The sequence below is a fragment of the Bos mutus genome, chromosome 1 (genome assembly GCF_027580195.1).
Source record: "Bos mutus isolate GX-2022 chromosome 1, NWIPB_WYAK_1.1, whole genome shotgun sequence".
Classification (NCBI taxonomy): Eukaryota; Metazoa; Chordata; class Mammalia; order Artiodactyla; family Bovidae; genus Bos; species Bos mutus.
Window position 1 is genome coordinate 1,633,053 of NC_091617.1, and position 17,514 is coordinate 1,650,566.

The 17,514-nt window shown below is 44.1% G+C and overlaps 1 protein-coding gene across 1 annotated transcript; it reads left to right on the top strand.

Moving 5' to 3' along the window:
• The first annotated feature begins 15,272 nt into the window (after window positions 1-15,272).
• Window positions 15,273-15,584, top strand: LOC102274943 (histone H4). The gene has a single exon (XM_005893344.2). It carries the CDS (start codon window positions 15,273-15,275, stop codon window positions 15,582-15,584), a length of 312 nt encoding a protein of 103 aa, XP_005893406.2.
• The last annotated feature ends 1,930 nt before the right edge of the window (window positions 15,585-17,514 follow it).

A 17,514-nucleotide genomic window follows, 5' to 3' on the forward strand; every position in this document is an offset into this window, starting at 1 on the left:
ACAAGTTCCTTCGTATTATTTCTTTTTTGAGATTCCCATATGAGTGCTATCATATGCTATTAGTCTTTCTCTGTCTGGCTTATGTCATTTAGCATGATAATTCTAGGTCCATCCATGTTGCTGCAAATGACATCATTTCATTCTTTTTAACAGCTGAGTAATATTTCTTCATGTATACATACAACATCTTCTTTATTCACTCATCTGTCGATGGCCGTTTAGATCACTTCCACGTTTTGGGTATTGTGAGCAGTACCTCTATGAACACTGCGGGGGTTGCATGTATCCTCTCAAACCATGTTTTTAGCTGGATATATGTCCAGGAGTGGGGTTGCTGAATTATATGGTAGTTCTATTTTTAGTTTTTTAAGGAGCTTCCACTCCGTCCTCCATAGTGGCTGCACCAATTTGCATTCCCATCAGCAGTGTAGGAAGGTTCAAAGGGACTGCTATAAATATTCTGTCCTCCATTTCTCAGAGGAGTCATCGTTTTGAATCACCATATCACACCTTACATTGAGCCTCATTCATGCAGCTTAGGGAGCTGGGGCCGAGTATGACTGGCCAAGGTAGGGCTGTTTTCTGAGTGCAGATCACACTTTAAAGAAAGAAATTGAGTTCTTGAACTGCCTTTGCTTCCAAACTGCTGATTACATTTAGCGGGACAGCACTGTGCTGACAGATAAGCCTTGAAAAGGGGTGTTTGCCATCACGTTCTTGGTTGGTTGTGGTCCGTCCTTACTCTGGAGCACTATGTGAACACGAGTGTCTGCACCTTCACGCTCGAAGGCTAGAATTGTCATTTCTCTGACTCTCTGAGTCTCGATTTCCTTGTGCTGAAACACAGGGATCTTAATTCCCACCACACAAGGGCTGTGGTGGAAATTCAATAAAAATAATTCTATGAGAGCCCTTAGCACTGGGCTGGCATTAAGTGGTGGCTTGATAAATATTCTGCTGAGCGGGAAAAGAATGGTGTTTGCTTAGGAGTCCGCCACACAATTTTTCTTGATAAAAGTTCACAAGTGCTCTCTCCCCGTGACGTCTTGCTAAAATAAGAGCAGGTGGAAAGTGTCTAAAGTGGAATCACGTACAGAAAAGATGTGTCCATTATCATTATTTTATGGGCTTTAGTTAATCCCGTGTGTTCCTGGCTTGCATTCTTTTCCAGGAATTGTTCCGTGGGTGAACTTTGTGAGCTGGGGGCTGTGATAATTAGACCAAGGTCATGCGTCTGTCCCCTGTGGCCCAGTTAGCTCAGCTTGGCTCCATGTCCACACACATTGATCTTAACCCAGCTGGCAGACTTGCAAATGTGTGATCACATCCCCAAGGACACCGTGGGGTGGGTTTCTGCGGGTCTGGTGAACAACTCCTGTCTCCGGGAGGAGCAACCCCCCAGCAGCTCTCCGCTATGGTGATTGTGACCTGGAGGTGGCGCTGTTTCTCAAGGAAGGATGGCTTGGGATGCCCTCACCTCATTTTCCAGGCATTATGAAATGATAGACTGAGTTACTGCTAGGTAATCTGGTTCAATTCTTTCATTTTTCCAAGCAAGGAAATGGAGATCCAGAGATAGAGAACTCTTTCCTGAAGCCAAACCACAGAAGCAAGGCTGGATACAGGTCTCCCAGATGATACACTTTTGTAATTTTCACTAAGGGTTTCCTGGTCCGAATGATATTAAGCAGTTAATAGTGTTTACAACAAAACAGAATGAATCATTGAATATACCTAAACTGGTGATGTTTCCAAAGAGTTATATCGTCATTGAATTTCAAATGCCTGTTATTTCTAATCACAGGCCAGGTTGGATCTATTTTGGTTTTTTATTGTACGAGGCATTTGTATGTATCTGTGTTTCAATGGATGATTTATTTTTCTCTTCCACACAAGCGAAAGAAGGAAAATGATTGGTGTGGGTGAAACTGTATTCTATACTGACTTGTTTGGGAAACGTAAACACGATTTCTGTCTAAATGATCACAGCTGAGACGACATGTGGGTGTTTTAAAAGGTGCTCGTGGATAGAAGGCTGATAATGAAAATACTTCCCAGGTAGCCATTTTTAGCCCCTTTCCTAATTCATGGCAAGTGAAACACATCGGGGGTGGATATAGTAGGAACATCCCCGCAGGCACGCACAGAATCAAAATTCAGTCTTTTAGAAGGTTTCCTCTGTGGAAATCACCTGTTTTTTTTTTTTAAAGTAAGCTTTTGCTTACTTTCCAGGGAGACTGAGAGCTGATGGGAGTGAGAGAGGCAAGTCCTCTTCTCTCATGAGGGCCTTGTTACGTGTGCTCAGTGTGGTTCTCCAAGCGTTCGGAATTCAAGGCAGGGCCTGTGCCCCTGCTCTTGGCACCAGGTAAAACTTCTCTTGAGATGCTGATGGAATAGAAGACATTATCCCAGGGTGTGCGTGGGATGATCTGGGACATTGGGATTCACATATATACACTATTGATACAATGTATAAAATAGATGACCAGTGAGAGCCTGCTTTATAGATCAGAGAACTCTACTCAGTGCTCTGTGGTGACCTAAACATGAAGGAAATCCAAAAAAAGAGGGGATATATGTAAACATATAGCTGATTCACTTTGCTGTATAATAAAAATTAAGTGTTGTAAAGCAACTAAACTCCAATAAAAATTAATAAAAAATAAATTTTAAAAAAAGCCTCCCCAGTGACAGTGGCATCTTTTCCCCCATTCACCTTGGAGAGGTGGCGTTTATTAGTTCTGTATTTGTTTTTTTCCTTCAGAAATAAGGGAATCTAATGCAAGCAAATGTTTTCTTTTATAAAATTGGGGTCTACTGTATGCAGGAAGATTGATTCCTACTTTTTTGAGAAATATTCTTTCTCAAGGAACTTAGATGTTTTTCTATTGCAGGTTCCTAAAATGTAACAGAATTGCAGAATCTTCCGGTACCTCCAGCCACATGCCCTTAAATGACACCCTTTTTTATATCAGCAGCACCTGGAAGCCGGTGAGGAAGGCAGAACCTCTGGCCCACCTTGGACCCAGGGAAACAGTGTCTGATATGTCGGGTTCCCCAGGTAAGCTGTTGCTGCTGCTGCTAAGTCACGTCAGGCGTGTCCGACTCTGTGTGACCCCATAGACGGCAGCCCACCAGGCTCCCCCGTCCCTGGGATTCTCCAGGCAAGAACACTGGAGCAGGTAAGCTGGGCCCCGACAAATGTTAGAGGAGGGCTGGCTAGGACACACATCTATCAGGGAGCTGAGGTGCCTGGAAACATTTACCTTAGTTTAGTCTCTGTTTTCATCTCTCCCGTTCATGCAATTCCGTAAATCCTTAGTGAGGTCTGTGATGCGGCTAAACGGCTGAGAGTAAAGATGACATGACCTTGGCCTCATGGAGCTGATCATGGGAGGTAGAAAATAAACTTTACTTATATTTACTTATATACGGTGGCTCAGTTGGTAAAGAATCCACCTGCAACAAGGAGACCTAGGTTCGATCCCTGGGTTGAAAGATTCCCCTGGAGAAAGGAACGGCTACCCACTCCAGAATTCTGGCCTGGAGAGTTCCGTGGACATAGAGACATGTATGGCAATGGCAATGGCACCCCACTCCAGTACTCTTGCCTGGAAAATCCATGGACGGAGGAGCCTCATAGGCTATAGTCCATGGGGTCGCTAAGAGTCGGACACGACTGAGCGACTTCACTTTCACTTTTCACTTTCATGCATTCGAGAAGGCAATGGCAACCCACTCCAGTGTTCTTGCCTGGAGAATCCCAGGGACAGTGGAGCCTGGTGGGCTTCCGCCTGTGGGGTCGCACAGAGTTGGACACGACTGAAGCGACTTAGTAGCAGCAGCAGCATAGACATCATATTAAAAAGCAGAGACATTACTTTGCCAACAAAGGTCCGTCTAGTCAAGGCTATGGTTTTTCCAGTGGTTGTGTATGGATGTGAGAGTTGGACTATAAAGAAAGCTGAGTGCAGAAGAACTGATGCTTTTGAACTGTGGTGTTGGAGAAGACTCTTGAGAGTCCCTTGGATGGTAAGGAGATCCAACCAGTCCATCCTAAAGGAAATCAGTCCTGGGTGTTCATTGGAAGGACTGATATTGAAGCTGAAACTCCAATACTCTGGCCACTTGACGTGAAGAACTGATTCATTGGAAAAGACCCTGATGCTGGGAAAGATTGAAGGCAGAAGGAGAGGGGGACAACAGAGGATGAGATGTTTGGATGGCATCACTGATTTGATGGACATGAGTTTGAGTAAGCTCCAGGAGTTGGTGATGGACAGGGAGGCCTGGTGTGCTGCAGTCCATGGGGTCACAAACAGTGGGACATGACTGAGTGACTTTCACTTTCACTTTCATGTCATAGAAGATAAGCTATGGAAGACAATAAGGCAGGGTAAGAAGGTGGGAGTGTGGGAATGAAGGGTGCAGTGACATATGGGATGGTCAGGGAAGGGCTGTCCCACCAGCCGGGCCTCTGAGCAGAGAGGGGAGGGAGGTGAAGGTGGGCACGTGTCTGGGATGGGCTGGGAAAACCCTCTGTGGCCCTCCTCTAAAGTCACTACGTGGGTCACTGTGTGGGAGGGTTGCTAGATTTAGCAAATAAAAAGACAAGATGCCCTGCATTTCTGAATTGAATTTGAGGTTGAATTTCAGATCTGTAATAAATTTTTGGCATCATATACTAACTTTTTATAATATATGTATATATAATTTAATACATGCATTAGTACATCTTTGTCCTAAGTTACAGTATATATATGTATTTTAGTACATCCCATGTCATATTTGGGAAATATTCATACTAAAAAAATTTCGCCATTTATCTGAAATATATTATATATAATATTTCATAATATATAATATATATTTATTTGAAATGTAGCATATATGCATCAAATTGGGCTAGATGTCCTGTATTGTATCTGTGAACAGTGGCCCCAGAGCAGGCCATATGCATAATAAATAATACATATTTATTTGAAATGTAACATATACCCATCAAATTGGACTGGGTGTCCTGTATTTTAGCTGTGAGCAGTGGGCCCAGAGCAGGCCATGGCTGGAGGAGGTGGCTTTCTCTGCAGAATCACTATTTCCTTTCTCCATCAACCCACAGCTTGCTTCGCAGGCCTTGGCCAGTGGAACCCGGGAGGCAGTGGCTGTTCACGACCTTGTTGTGTTATCCCCACGGGTGATGGCTGGACAGGGTTCTCCTGAAACTGTCTTCTGCAGTCAGAAAAGAATTTTCTGAGCTAAATTCTCCTAAAAAGTCTTTCCTGTAAAAAAAAAAAAAAAAAAAAGCAAAATACAAAACACCCACGTCTTAGAATACCTCTAGTTACACATTGCATTGTGACTGTATCAGTCATCACCCACAGGAAAAAAATTGCCAATCGTTCCTTTGTCCATCTAGTATCTGTGGGAGAATCTCCTGATTTATTTGCAGGCAAACTCTATACAACGTGTCATTTGCCGTTTCCTGAGTGCTGTTTTCAAGGGGGCAAGTGGCCCAGGGGCCCGCCCCACCACTTCCCAGAACACAGGGCACAACATCCCTCTACCTGTGCTCAGAGTCAAGCCATGACCCTTCCACGTTTTTAAAGATATTTATTTATTTAATTTTGATTGTGCTGGGTCTTTGTTTCTGCTCGGGCTTCAGTAATTGCAGCACTCGGGCTTGGTTGCTCCACAGCATTTGAGATCTTCCTAGACGAGGGATTGAACCCGAATCTCCTGCATTGGCAGGCGGATTCCTTACCACTGAGCCACCAGGGAAACCCCTTCCACACTTTTTTAATCAAAATTAATGTCATTTGTTTAATCAACTGCTTATCTAACATTTGACTACTGCGTCCATGGTCAAAAGGATAAAGTGATGCTCTCTTACCCTAAGGGTCATTGAGACCAGGGGTCCCCAACCTCCTGTAGTCCCTGGTGGCTCAGATGGTAAAGAATCTGCCTGCAATCCAGGAGACCCGGGTTCAATCCCTGGGTCTGGAAGATCCCTTGGAGAAGGAAATGACAGCCCACTCCAGTATTCTTGCCTGGAGAATCCCATGGATAGAGGAACCTGGCAGGCTACAGTCCATGGGGTCTCACAGAGTTGGACACGACTGAGCGACTAACACTTTCACTTTCCCCACCCTCCAGCATCTAAGGCTGATGATGTGAGGTGGAACTATAATCATAATAATAATAATGTCATAATAATAATAGGACTTCCCTTGTGGCTCAGATGGTAAAGGGTCTGTCTACAATGCAGGAGACCCAGGTTCCATCCCTGGGTCGGGAAGGTCCTCTGGAGAAGGAAATAGCAACCCACTCCAGTACTCTTGCCTGGAAAATCCCATGGACGGAGGAGCCTGGAAGGCTGCAGTCCATGAGGTCGCAAAGAGTCGGACATGACTGAGTGACTTCACTTTCACTTTTCACTTTCATGCATTCGAGAAGGAAATGGCAACCCACTCCAGTGTTCTTGCCTGGAGAATCCCAGGGACGGGGGAGCCTGGTGGGCTGCCGTTTATGGGGTCGCACAGAGTTGGACACGACTGAAGTGACTTAGCAGCAGTATAGCCAATTAACAAATAATGTGAGTTTCAGGTGAACAGCTAAGGGCCTCAGCCATACATATACATGTATCCATTCTCTCCCAAACTTTCCTCCCATTCAGGTTGCCACATAACATCGAGCAGAGTTCCCTCTGCGATAAAGTAGGTCCTTGTTGGTTATTCATTTTTAAATACAACAGTGTGCACATGCCCATCCAAACTCCCCAACTATCCCTTCCCTCCATCCTCCCACTATCCTCCCCAGCTGTGCCACAACCACAAGCCCACACAATAACAAGTGCGGCTTAAGAGAGGTCACAGCTGGTGTTAGAAATAGAACTTCCTCTCTTTCTCCTGACTCAGGGCAGTGGCTGGCAGCAGGGACTCGGTGGCCTATTGTAATGAATTTCTAGATCCTTCTCTGTATGTGTCACAGGTCCTGGGGTGGGCCTGGAGTGAGCCAGACAATGGGATAACTTTGATCGAAGTATTTTGTACAAGTAATGCCAGCACTGTGAACTCAGCTTGAAAGTAATTGCAAAGACATGGATTCTAAAGTACCCCTGGAGGTGACAATTTTCCCCATGTAATTAGGAATATACTTTATCTTTGTTTCTTGTGCTCTGTTTTCAGTGAACATGAGTAGGCCTATCTGAAAAGAAATTAATTTGCTGTTTATGTTAGTTTGTGGCTTTGTTGGAGGTGCAAACAGGCGTAGACCCCCTGTCTGCTCTTGTTTGGTGTGCCAGAGTATTTCTGTTGGATCAACTGATTTGCAATTCTAAAACCTAGTTTCAAAATTTGGGATTGTGAATTAAATTGATGTGTGTATTGCATTTGTATTTTTCACATTCTACAGGCTTTTCTACTCATCAGTTATGGACTTAAATATGTGAAACTTGTACTCTTTGATGGAAACTTCAGGATGAAAGTAGAATACTCCATAAAAATGGAAAACAGGAAAACTACCACCAAAGATCAAACAAAAGCAATTAACCAGCCAACCAAAAAAGTAAACAAGAAGAAGAAAGAACACTTACATTTTAATTACCCACATTTTAATTTTTATAACTCAGGTTATATCAGCATTAATTTGAAAAAAATTAACTTACAGGTGAATTTTTTAAACATAATATTTAAGTAGGAAGTTTGATACCAGTTTGGGGTTTTTTTTTGGTTGATGAATATAGTTTTCACATTAAGTAGCTTAGAAGAGAAACTTTATATAATTTGCACACTAACTGTAGAAGTCATGCTATTTGTAGCAGTTATATATTTCAAAATAATTCTTTGCTTAGTATAATATTGATGCATATATATTGTGGGGAATTGAGGGCATAGAGATAAGCAAAAAGAAGACAATAATAATCACACCAGACAGGGAGGAAATTTGTGAATTTTAGGGTACCTCTTTCCAGTTCTTTTTTCTACATGTATTTTTAGAAAAAAATGGTATTGCCCACATTCTTTAAAATTTCTTGTTTAATTTGTATATTACATGAGGAAGGAAGGAGACTGGAATGGCGACGAAGAAAAATGAAATTTTGCAGTGACTCCGATAATAACACACGACACAAAGAGCTTCTAGACAGAGAAAAACAGAGTGCCCGCGTTCTCTGCTGCTTTTATTTATGTCGAAGTAACAATCTGTGGCCCCCTGAAAATTTCACCATCAGAGTTGTTTATATGTTTTGCTTGGTTGAAAGTGTACATCTTCATGACGTAAGAAGGAAGGATACGTAGGATTAACTTTTCATTTTTAGTTGTGACTCATTTCAGAAACATTTGAAATTTCCATCCTTGACATATTTGAAGCTTGCAATCCATGTACGTGCAAGTCTCTGTGTCATCCTTCATTACGTGGATTTAGGCAAACTAACACATCTTCCCCCCTGCTTTTAACAGGAATGTCTAGCTTCAAGCTGCCTGTGCTAGAGGCAGGCATAGCCAAGGAGAAGCTGAATGGGGCCAGTGCAGTCAGTTCACCCCAGGCCAGAGGCCACCGGGAGACCCTGCTGCGCTGACTCATTACAGCGAAACGTGCAGCCAAAGAAACTGAAAAACTTCATGTGTTGGCCCAACCCCTGAAAATGGTCGGAAAAGGAGACTCCAGGAAACAAATGGACTTATGCTTCATCATCAGAAAGATCTGCTGTGTTTACAGACAGAAGCCAGCATGAAAACAATAGGAACAAAAATAGCTGCGCATGTCAGCTGGGTGTGTCACCATATTGTACTCAACGTGAGGATATTAATTTCACAGTTTTTGTGGGTAAGTTTAAACATAGGAACATGTCACAAATAAGCAGCAAGCTCCACGAGGCTATATCAGCTGGGATTTCACAGTCTGCAATTTTTAAATTCAGCTGGGTCCCCAAGGGCCAATCAATATTGGTGGCAATTATTCTTAGTACACAGTCCAAATGAAATGGGTGTGTTTTTTTTCTTTTTTGTCAAGGTGGGAGATGGTGATATAGAAATAAGCCAGTCCCCTTGTGGATGGCAATTGGGCCGCCTAGCAGCTGCAGCCAGTCGGCTGTGCGTCTCTTCTGGCCGTTTCTCGGGAATAGTCCAATAATGACCCCATTATTTTAACCCTTCAGCGTGAGCTGTGTTTGGTAGCTAGCTTGGAAAAACCTGGCATGTGTCAAACAAAGAGAGAATGAAAACAAAACAAAACAACAACAACAATAACATAAAAACCCCAAGCCAAAGCAGCAGCACCTCCCAAGGCAACTGCTTGGCCACAGCACTACCTTATACACAGCTTTTATTTATACCCTGGTTTCTAAGCCGCAGCCTCTAGAGGGCCAGTGCTTGGGACACAGGGATGTTTTCACGAAGCAGAGTCAATTTTCATTCTAGAGCGAAAGCAGTTGAAAACTTAAAAAAAAAAAAAATTTTTTTTTCCTCCAAAAGGTAGATACTGAATTATGTACATCCCTAGATTTTATTCATTGAAAAGTTAGTTTTTTTCTTCTTCTTCTTTAACTTTTGTTCTATTTAGGGGGAGTTTGGGGAGGAGTTTGGGGGAGTGGGGGTAGAGATGGTGGGGAATGGGGAACAGAGAATCAGAGGAGAAGTGGGTCTCAGAATGACGGTCCAAGTTCCTTTTCCTGGCGGGGCCCAAGTCTGAGTTAGTCAGCGCTCACTGGGAGGGATTTGGCTGGCAAGAGTCACAAAACCCAGGTCAGAGCGAGGCAGAGGAGCAACCGGAAAATGCACTCCTTCCAACACAGTAGGGTCCTGTTTGACTTTCCTAATCCTTGGAGCAGGCTTCATTTGTCTTCAGCCTCGTCTCAGATTGGGCCTTTTCATTTTGCTTTTTATCTAATTAATCACTTAAGATATCAGAGTACTAATGTCATTTTATATTAGCTGATAAAACAAAACCCCAAACAAAACTCTCCTCTGACCCTACCTGTGTTTTCAAACTGCCATTTCTCTTAAAAAACATTACAAGAAATGAAACATTCTGGAAAAGAGCCAAAGATATGAACAGAAAAAGGCCATAATAATAGCAACCCGGTGGTTCTTTCTACAAACCCAATAATCCATTAGCCACTTTGAAATTAGGGATTCTTCTGATGGAATTTGGTTATTTTCCTCTCTTGATTTGAAATAGAAACTAGAACGAAAGGGAAATTTTAGAGGTTAAGGTCATAAAATTCTTTGTGCCCTCTGAAAGTTCCAGGTGAAGGTAGATAATCATCTATTATTTGGAGGGGACTCCAGGAAGGAGGTAAGGATGAATAAACAGAACTGGGGGCTATTGAGTTTAAAATAGTATTTGATTTTTTCTTGCCAAAAAAAAAAGTATGGAAGGGGTACTCATTCACTTATTCCATACTGCCTTTTCCGTAATCATGATTCTTTCCGTTTCTTTGAGTGAGTGGATCAAAGTCAACAGGAACTGGTGGTTAGAAGTCAATATTCTAAAGTTCAAAAATACATTTTCTTTCCCCCTTCCCCCACTTTGAAAATGTTTTACAATAAAGACTCCCAATTGCAATGGTGATTGGTGGTTAATGTCATTAGACTTCTGGTTTGGTTTAATGCTGCTAATTAGTTTCTGTCCTTGACTTTTTCCAATTAAAGCATAGAGGCCTTGGTGCTAAACACCTGGGCAGATTACCTAATTAGATGACAGAAATATACACAGTCATTCGTAGGTAATTGTTTTAACTTTCACTGCATCTGTGGTATTAAACACACTGATGGAAAGGGCATACTTTTTGTACCCTACTCGTCAGAATATCAGTTCGTTGGCAAGGAAGCTGGTACTGGTATTGCCTTCTAAACAGACAATGCAGAGTCCCTTTGGGTGAATATGCTCAGAAGTGACAGATTTGAGTTTTCCCCCTCAGATGTAGGAGAAAACACACATGCGAGTCATTCCCACTCTGTCCCTCACACGTTCCTTTGAGGAGGCAGTTTCCTCCGACTGGTCAAGTAGAACTTGAAACTTTCTGTGTGGGTGAACAACCATACTGGGCATTTTGGAAGTGTGCTTTTCGGTTCCAGTGCTGAATAATTTGGGGGGAGCCTCTTTGCTCTACAGGCAGGTTCGGTGGCTCAGGTGGTAAAGAATCTGCCTGCAATGTGGGAGACGTGGGTTTGATCCCTGGGTTAAGAAGATCCCCTCGAGAAAGGAATGGCAACCCACTCCAGTATTCTGGCCTGGAGAATCCCATGGACAGAGGAGCCTGACGGGCTACGGTCCATGGGGTCGTAAGAGCCTAACATGACTGAGCAACTCACAATTTCATTGCTTTAAAGGTGGGATGTATTCTGTGGTTTAGAAATCAGAACTGAAAACCCAACTTCTGCTCTTTTTACATTCTTAAAAGTGGAAAAGACTAAAAGCTACTGGGATCTTTTCAGCCGTGGCTGTGGCGCCATGGATCGTTATTCTGAACTCGCAGGCGCACACAGGAAGGGTTGGGTCCAGACAGCGCCTGCACTGGGACCCAGAGGACATCTCTACCCTTCGGAGCACACGACTGGACTCTTGTGTCAGATCTCCACCCGCTGTGGCAACTGGCCTCTGTGACCTCAGCCTCTCCCAGCCCCTGAGGACCAGCCCAAGGACATCCCCTGGCCATTTCCTAAGCCTTCTCTGGCTTTCCTTCCCTTGATTTTGCTGTTATTAATTCCCCTTCCAGTCAGACCTCCTAGCACATCTTCATCCCCTGGGACCCTCTGTCCCCTTTGGGATCCACCTCCCCAAGATGCCCCTTCTGCAAAGCCTTTCCTAGAATTCTCAGTTGACGTGATTTATTTCTCTTGCCCTGGAAACCCTGTAGCTTGTGTTTCTCTCCCATGAGCCTCCCTGCATTCTGGATTATTATTTATTTTTTAATTGAAGGATAATTGTTTTACAATACTGTGTTGGTTTCTGCCATTCATCAACAGGAATCAATCGTAGGTATACATGTCCTTTTCCTCTTAGTCTCCCTCCCACCTCCCACCCTATCCCACCCCTCTAGGTAGTCATGGAGCACCAGTTTGAGCTCCCTGAGTCATACAACAAATTCCCACTGGCTCTCTCTTTCACATATGGTTGTGGATATGTTTCCACGCTACTCTGTCCATTCATCCCACCTTCCCGTCCCCGCCCTGAGTCCACAAGTCTGTATTCTGTTTTGTCTTAGTGTTATTTGAGGCCCTATCTTAACTATGACATTATCAGCCTCTTCATTAATTTGCTCAGCAAACGTTTACCAAGTGCTTGACACGTGCTAGGTGCTGAGGATTCAGTGATAACAGAATAAACTTCTGCCTGCGTTGACTTTACAGTCCAAGGAGGGCAGAGAGCAAACAAGCAAAGGAACAAATGTATATCATTAGGTCATACAGTGATAATAGCCACAAAGGAAAGAGTATCACTAAACAGAGCGATGGAGGAGATAATTTACAAAATGATGACCCTCAGTGAGCAAGTATGGTTGTCAACTGTATCCATTAGTCTGTCTAATCCTCACAACACAAACTACAAACTACAACTACAAACTAGATACCAGACCTCAGTACGATTCCTGGGTTGGGAAGATCCCTGGAGAAGGGAAAGGCTACCCAATCCAGTATTCTGGCCTGGGTCACAAAGAGTCGGACACGGCTGAGCGACTTCACTTTTTCACTAGTAATCCCATTCTAGAGAAGAGACATTGAGACCAGAGCGGTTAGGAAACTTGGCTGAGGTCACACAGCTGGTCAGTAGCCACCTGCTCACCTTCCCTTCTTCCTTGTCTGGCCACAACAGTGCCTGGAGCACACCTTGGAGTAAAGGCCTTGATGACCTACATGGGTCGCGCATCTGCGGATTTCTTCCTCCGACATGACAGGGTGCTGGGTCAGAAGGGTGGACTTCCTGCAGCCCCAGGAGGACACCTCAATCAGGTGAGCCCAGCAGATGCTTGTCCCAAGAATCTGGCGTGGAGCTGAGGCAGGCCTTAGGGGTGGCTGGATATGAACCGGGACATGGCTGCCAGAGGTGGTCTTTCCTGCAGGGGAAGCGTGAGAAGCAGGCACAGGGCGGGAGGCACGCCCACCCCCCCATCTCCTCCCACAGCACCTGTTCTCTCCACCAGCCACGCTTACCATCCACCTTGCAGTCAGACCCCCACTTTCTGGAAATCTGTCTAGTCCTGTTCGCACAGCCTAGAGCTTACTGTTGGGAGTTGGTGGTTGAATAAATGGATGCATGGATGAACGAATGATGGGGAGAGAAGGCCTAACTACATCAGGGAATCATCTGGAGAAGGGGTTAAAATGTTAGTTCTCCGGCCTCATACTGATTTAGTCAGTCCCAGGGAGAGCCTGAGAATCTGCTTAGTTATAAGCCCTACAGCTATTCTGATACAGGGAGTGTGAGAATTACAGAGTTCGATCAGCTACAGTCTCCTGGGTCTGCTAATAATGCCAGCTCTCTGACAGCCTCACCTGTAGCACACTGACTTTGTGCCAGGCTCGTGCTCAGACCCTCACATGTGTTTTTCACCCTGAGTGAGAGTTCTGCGAGGTGGTGGTCCTCTGGTTTGACAGTGTCAGATCACAGGCATATTAAGTCCCTGGCCACGGCCTCCAGGTGAGGTGCCCACAGGAGCGCTCTGGCCCTGGGCTCTTTTGAGCATCCTCTCCTTGTTTGGAGATATCTCCATCCCCTGAGTCTGCTCCTCCTCCAGGAAGCACCCAGACACTTGCTTTCCCAGCCTCTCGGTGCCACCTGAGACCTGGCCCCACCAATCAAACGTCCCAACTTGAAGTTTGATTCAGGACCAGCCGACACCAAGAAGTGTGATCTGCATGGACCCTTGGGGGCAGCCCTGGCAGAGTTTCTAGCACTGAATGCGGTGTCCAGTGTCCCCGATATGAACTTTGGGGGTCTCTGCCCAGCAGGAGTGGTGCAGGCCTTCACTGCAGCACCCCTGCAATGCACTGTGTGCTATGCTCTTGTCTGTGGAGTTGTTGTTCTGGGCGTCTGTTCCTGTGTAAGCTATCACTCCAGAACCTAGAGGCTGAAAGCAATGGCAATATTTATTTTGCATGTCAATCTGCAACTTGGGAAAGGCTCACAAGGACAATCATTTCTGTTCCACTCAGACTTGAAGGCATGACTTTCTATTCAAATAACCAGTACAAGGCAAGCGGGCGGGATGGTGAGGCTGAGTAGCTGGAGTGTCTTCACCCTGTAGGTAGGAGCTGTGCCTGATGACCCACCTCAGATTCTGATACAGGAATTTCCAGTGTGTGCAAAGAGGGTAAATGACCCAGGATTTAAATGATACAGTGTAATTATGCAGAACTGTTGTTGTTTAGTCATTAAGTCATGTATATGACTCTTTGTGACCACATGGACTGCAGCACGCCACGCTCCTCTGTCCTCCACTCTCTCCCCAAGTTTGCTCAGATTCATGTCCATTGAGTTGGTGATATTATTTGATATCTAATCACCTCATCCTTATGAAGAATAATGACAGGCAATTCTTGTTCTGCTTGGGTTTCTATAACAAAATACCAAAGGCTGAGTAGTTTAAACAATAGAAATGTATTTGTCATTATTCTAGAAACTGAGGAGTCCAAGATCAAGGTGCTGGCAAGATGAGTTTCATTCTGAGGTCTCTTTCCTTGACTTACAGGGGACTAGCATCTTGTTACATACTCCTATGACCCTCTTCTTTGTGTGTGAGCTCAAGTGGGGAGAGAGAACAAGCTCTCTGGTGTCTCTTCCTTTTCTTATAAGGGCACTAATTCCATCATGAGGGCCTCACCCTCATGACTTTTTTAACCCCAGTCACTTTCCAAAGGTCCCACCTCCAAATACCATCACATCAGGGTTTAGGGCAACAACTTACAAATTCTACAGGGCAGCAGGGACACAAACATTAGTCCATAATAACAGTGGATGTACAATGAAATTGCTAACCTACCTAAAGGTCAACCCTGTTACTATCCCTTTTCACATCTGATCAATCATCTGAGAATTTGAGGAGATAATGTGAAATGTAGGAGTATGTAGATTGTGCTTACTGAGTTCAAGAGGTTGGATGGGAAGTGAAGCGAAGTGAAAGTTGCTCAGTCATGTCCAACTCTTTGTGACCTTATGGACTATGCAGTTCATGGAATTCTCCAGGCCAGAATACTGGAGTGGGTAGCCTTTCCCTTCTCCAAGGGATCTTCCTAGCCCAGGGATAGAACCTGAGTCTCATTGCGACAGCAACCATGTCTGGTCGTGGGAAGGGTGGCAAAGGCCTTGGCAAGGGGGGTGCTAAGCGCCATCGCAAAGTCTTGCGGGACAACATTCAGAGTATTACTAAGCCAGCTATCCAGCGTCTGGCTCGTCGTGGAGGCATCAAACGTATCTCTGGTCTTATCTACGAAGAGACTCATGGGGTGCTGAAAGTGTTTCTGGAAAATGTGATCCGGGACGCAGTCACCTATATGGAGCACGCTAAGCGCAAGACTGTTACCACCATGGATGTGGTCTATGCGCTCAAACGTCAGGGCCGTACCCTTTACGGTTTTGGTGGTTGAGCAAAGTAGCTTGAAACGTTTAGAAAAACTAAAGGCCCTTTTCAGGGCCGCAGAAAAAAAAAAAAAGAACCTGAGTCTCCTGCATTGCAGACGGATTCTAGATTTCACGTACTGAGTTCAAGGGGTTGGCTATATTTCATAATTACATCTTATGGTCTTTGGTGTAGAGACTTGAATTCAGAGATTGCAAATGAGATAATGAAAAAACAAGTTGGCATTTAAATATTACAAGATTTCACATAAACTTCTAGATTTATTACTTTTCTTGAAACCTTGCAAGACCTGGTTCAGTGATGATATGCATGAAAAAGAGGCTCTTTCATCAATTAATTGAGCAGATCAATTAATTAATCAATTGTTGCTGTTGTTCAAACAACAGGGAGGGAACACAGCCCTGATCATCAACAAAAAATTGGATTAAAGACTTACTGAGCATGGCCCTGCCCATCAAAACAAGACCCAGTTTCCCCTACAGTCAGTCTCTCCCATCAGGAAGCTTCCATAAACCTTATTCTGTCAGAAGGTGGACAGAATGAAAACCACAGTCACAGAAAACTAATCAAACTGATCACATGGACCACAGCCTTGTCTAATTCAATGAACCTATGAGCCATGCTGTGTAGGGCCACCTAAGACAGACAGGTCATGGTGGAGAGTTCTTTCAAAACGTGGTCCACTGGAGAAGAGAATGGCAAACCACTTCAGTATTCTGCCTTGAGAACCCCATGAACAGTATGAAAAGGCAAAAAGATATGACACTGAAAGATGATCTCCTCAGGTTGGTAGGTGCCCAATATGCTACTGGAGAAGAGTGGAGAAATAAAGCATGAAGATACGGAGCCAAAGCAAAAACAATGCCCAGTTGTGGATATGACTGGTGATAGAAGTAAAGTCCGATGCTGTAAAGAGCAATATCGCATAGGAACCTAAAATGTCAGGTCCAGGAATCAAGGTAAATTAGAAGTGGTCAAGCAGGAGATGGCAAGAGTGAACGTTGACATTTTAGGAATCAGTAAACTAAAATGGACTGGATTGGGCAAATTTAGTTCAGATGACCATTATATCTACTACCGTGGGCAAGAATCCCTTAGAAGAAATGGAGTAGCTCTAGTAGTCAACAAAAGAGTCCAAAATACAGTACTTGGGTGCAATCTCAAAAATGACAGAATGATCTCTGTTCATTTCCAAGGCAAACCATTCAATATCACAGTAATCCAAGTCTATGCTCCAACCAGTAAAGCTGAAGAAGCTGAAATTGAACAGTTCTATGAAGACCTGCAAGACCTTCTAGAACTAACACCCCAAAAAGATGTCCTTTTCATCACAGGGGACTAGAATGCAAAAGTAGAAAGTCAAGAGATACCTGGAATAACAGGCATTTTTGGCCTTGGAGTACAAAATGAAGCAGGGCAAAGACTGACAGAGTTTTGCCAAGAGAATGCACCAGTCATAGCAAACACAAGAGAAGACTCTACACGTGGACATCACCAGATGGTCAATACTGAAATCAGATTGGTTATATTTTTTTGCAGCCAAAGATGGAGAAGCTCTATACGGTCAGCAAAAATAAGACCAGGAGCTGATAGTGGCTCATACCATGAACTCCTTATTGCCAAATTCAGACTTAAATTGAAGAAAGTAGAGAAAACCACTAGACAATTCAGGTATGACCTAAATCAAATCCCTTATGATTATACAGTGGAAGTGACAAATAGATTCAAGGAATTAGATCTGATAGACAGAGTGCCTAAAGAACTATGGATGGAGGTTCATGACATTGTACAGGAAGCAGTGATCAAGACCATCCCCAAGAAAAAGAAATGCAAAAAGGCAAGATGGTTGTCTGAGGAGGCCTTACAAATAGCTGAGAAAAGAAGAGAAGGGAAAGGCCAAGGAGAAAAGGAAAGATATACTCATTTGAATGCAGAGT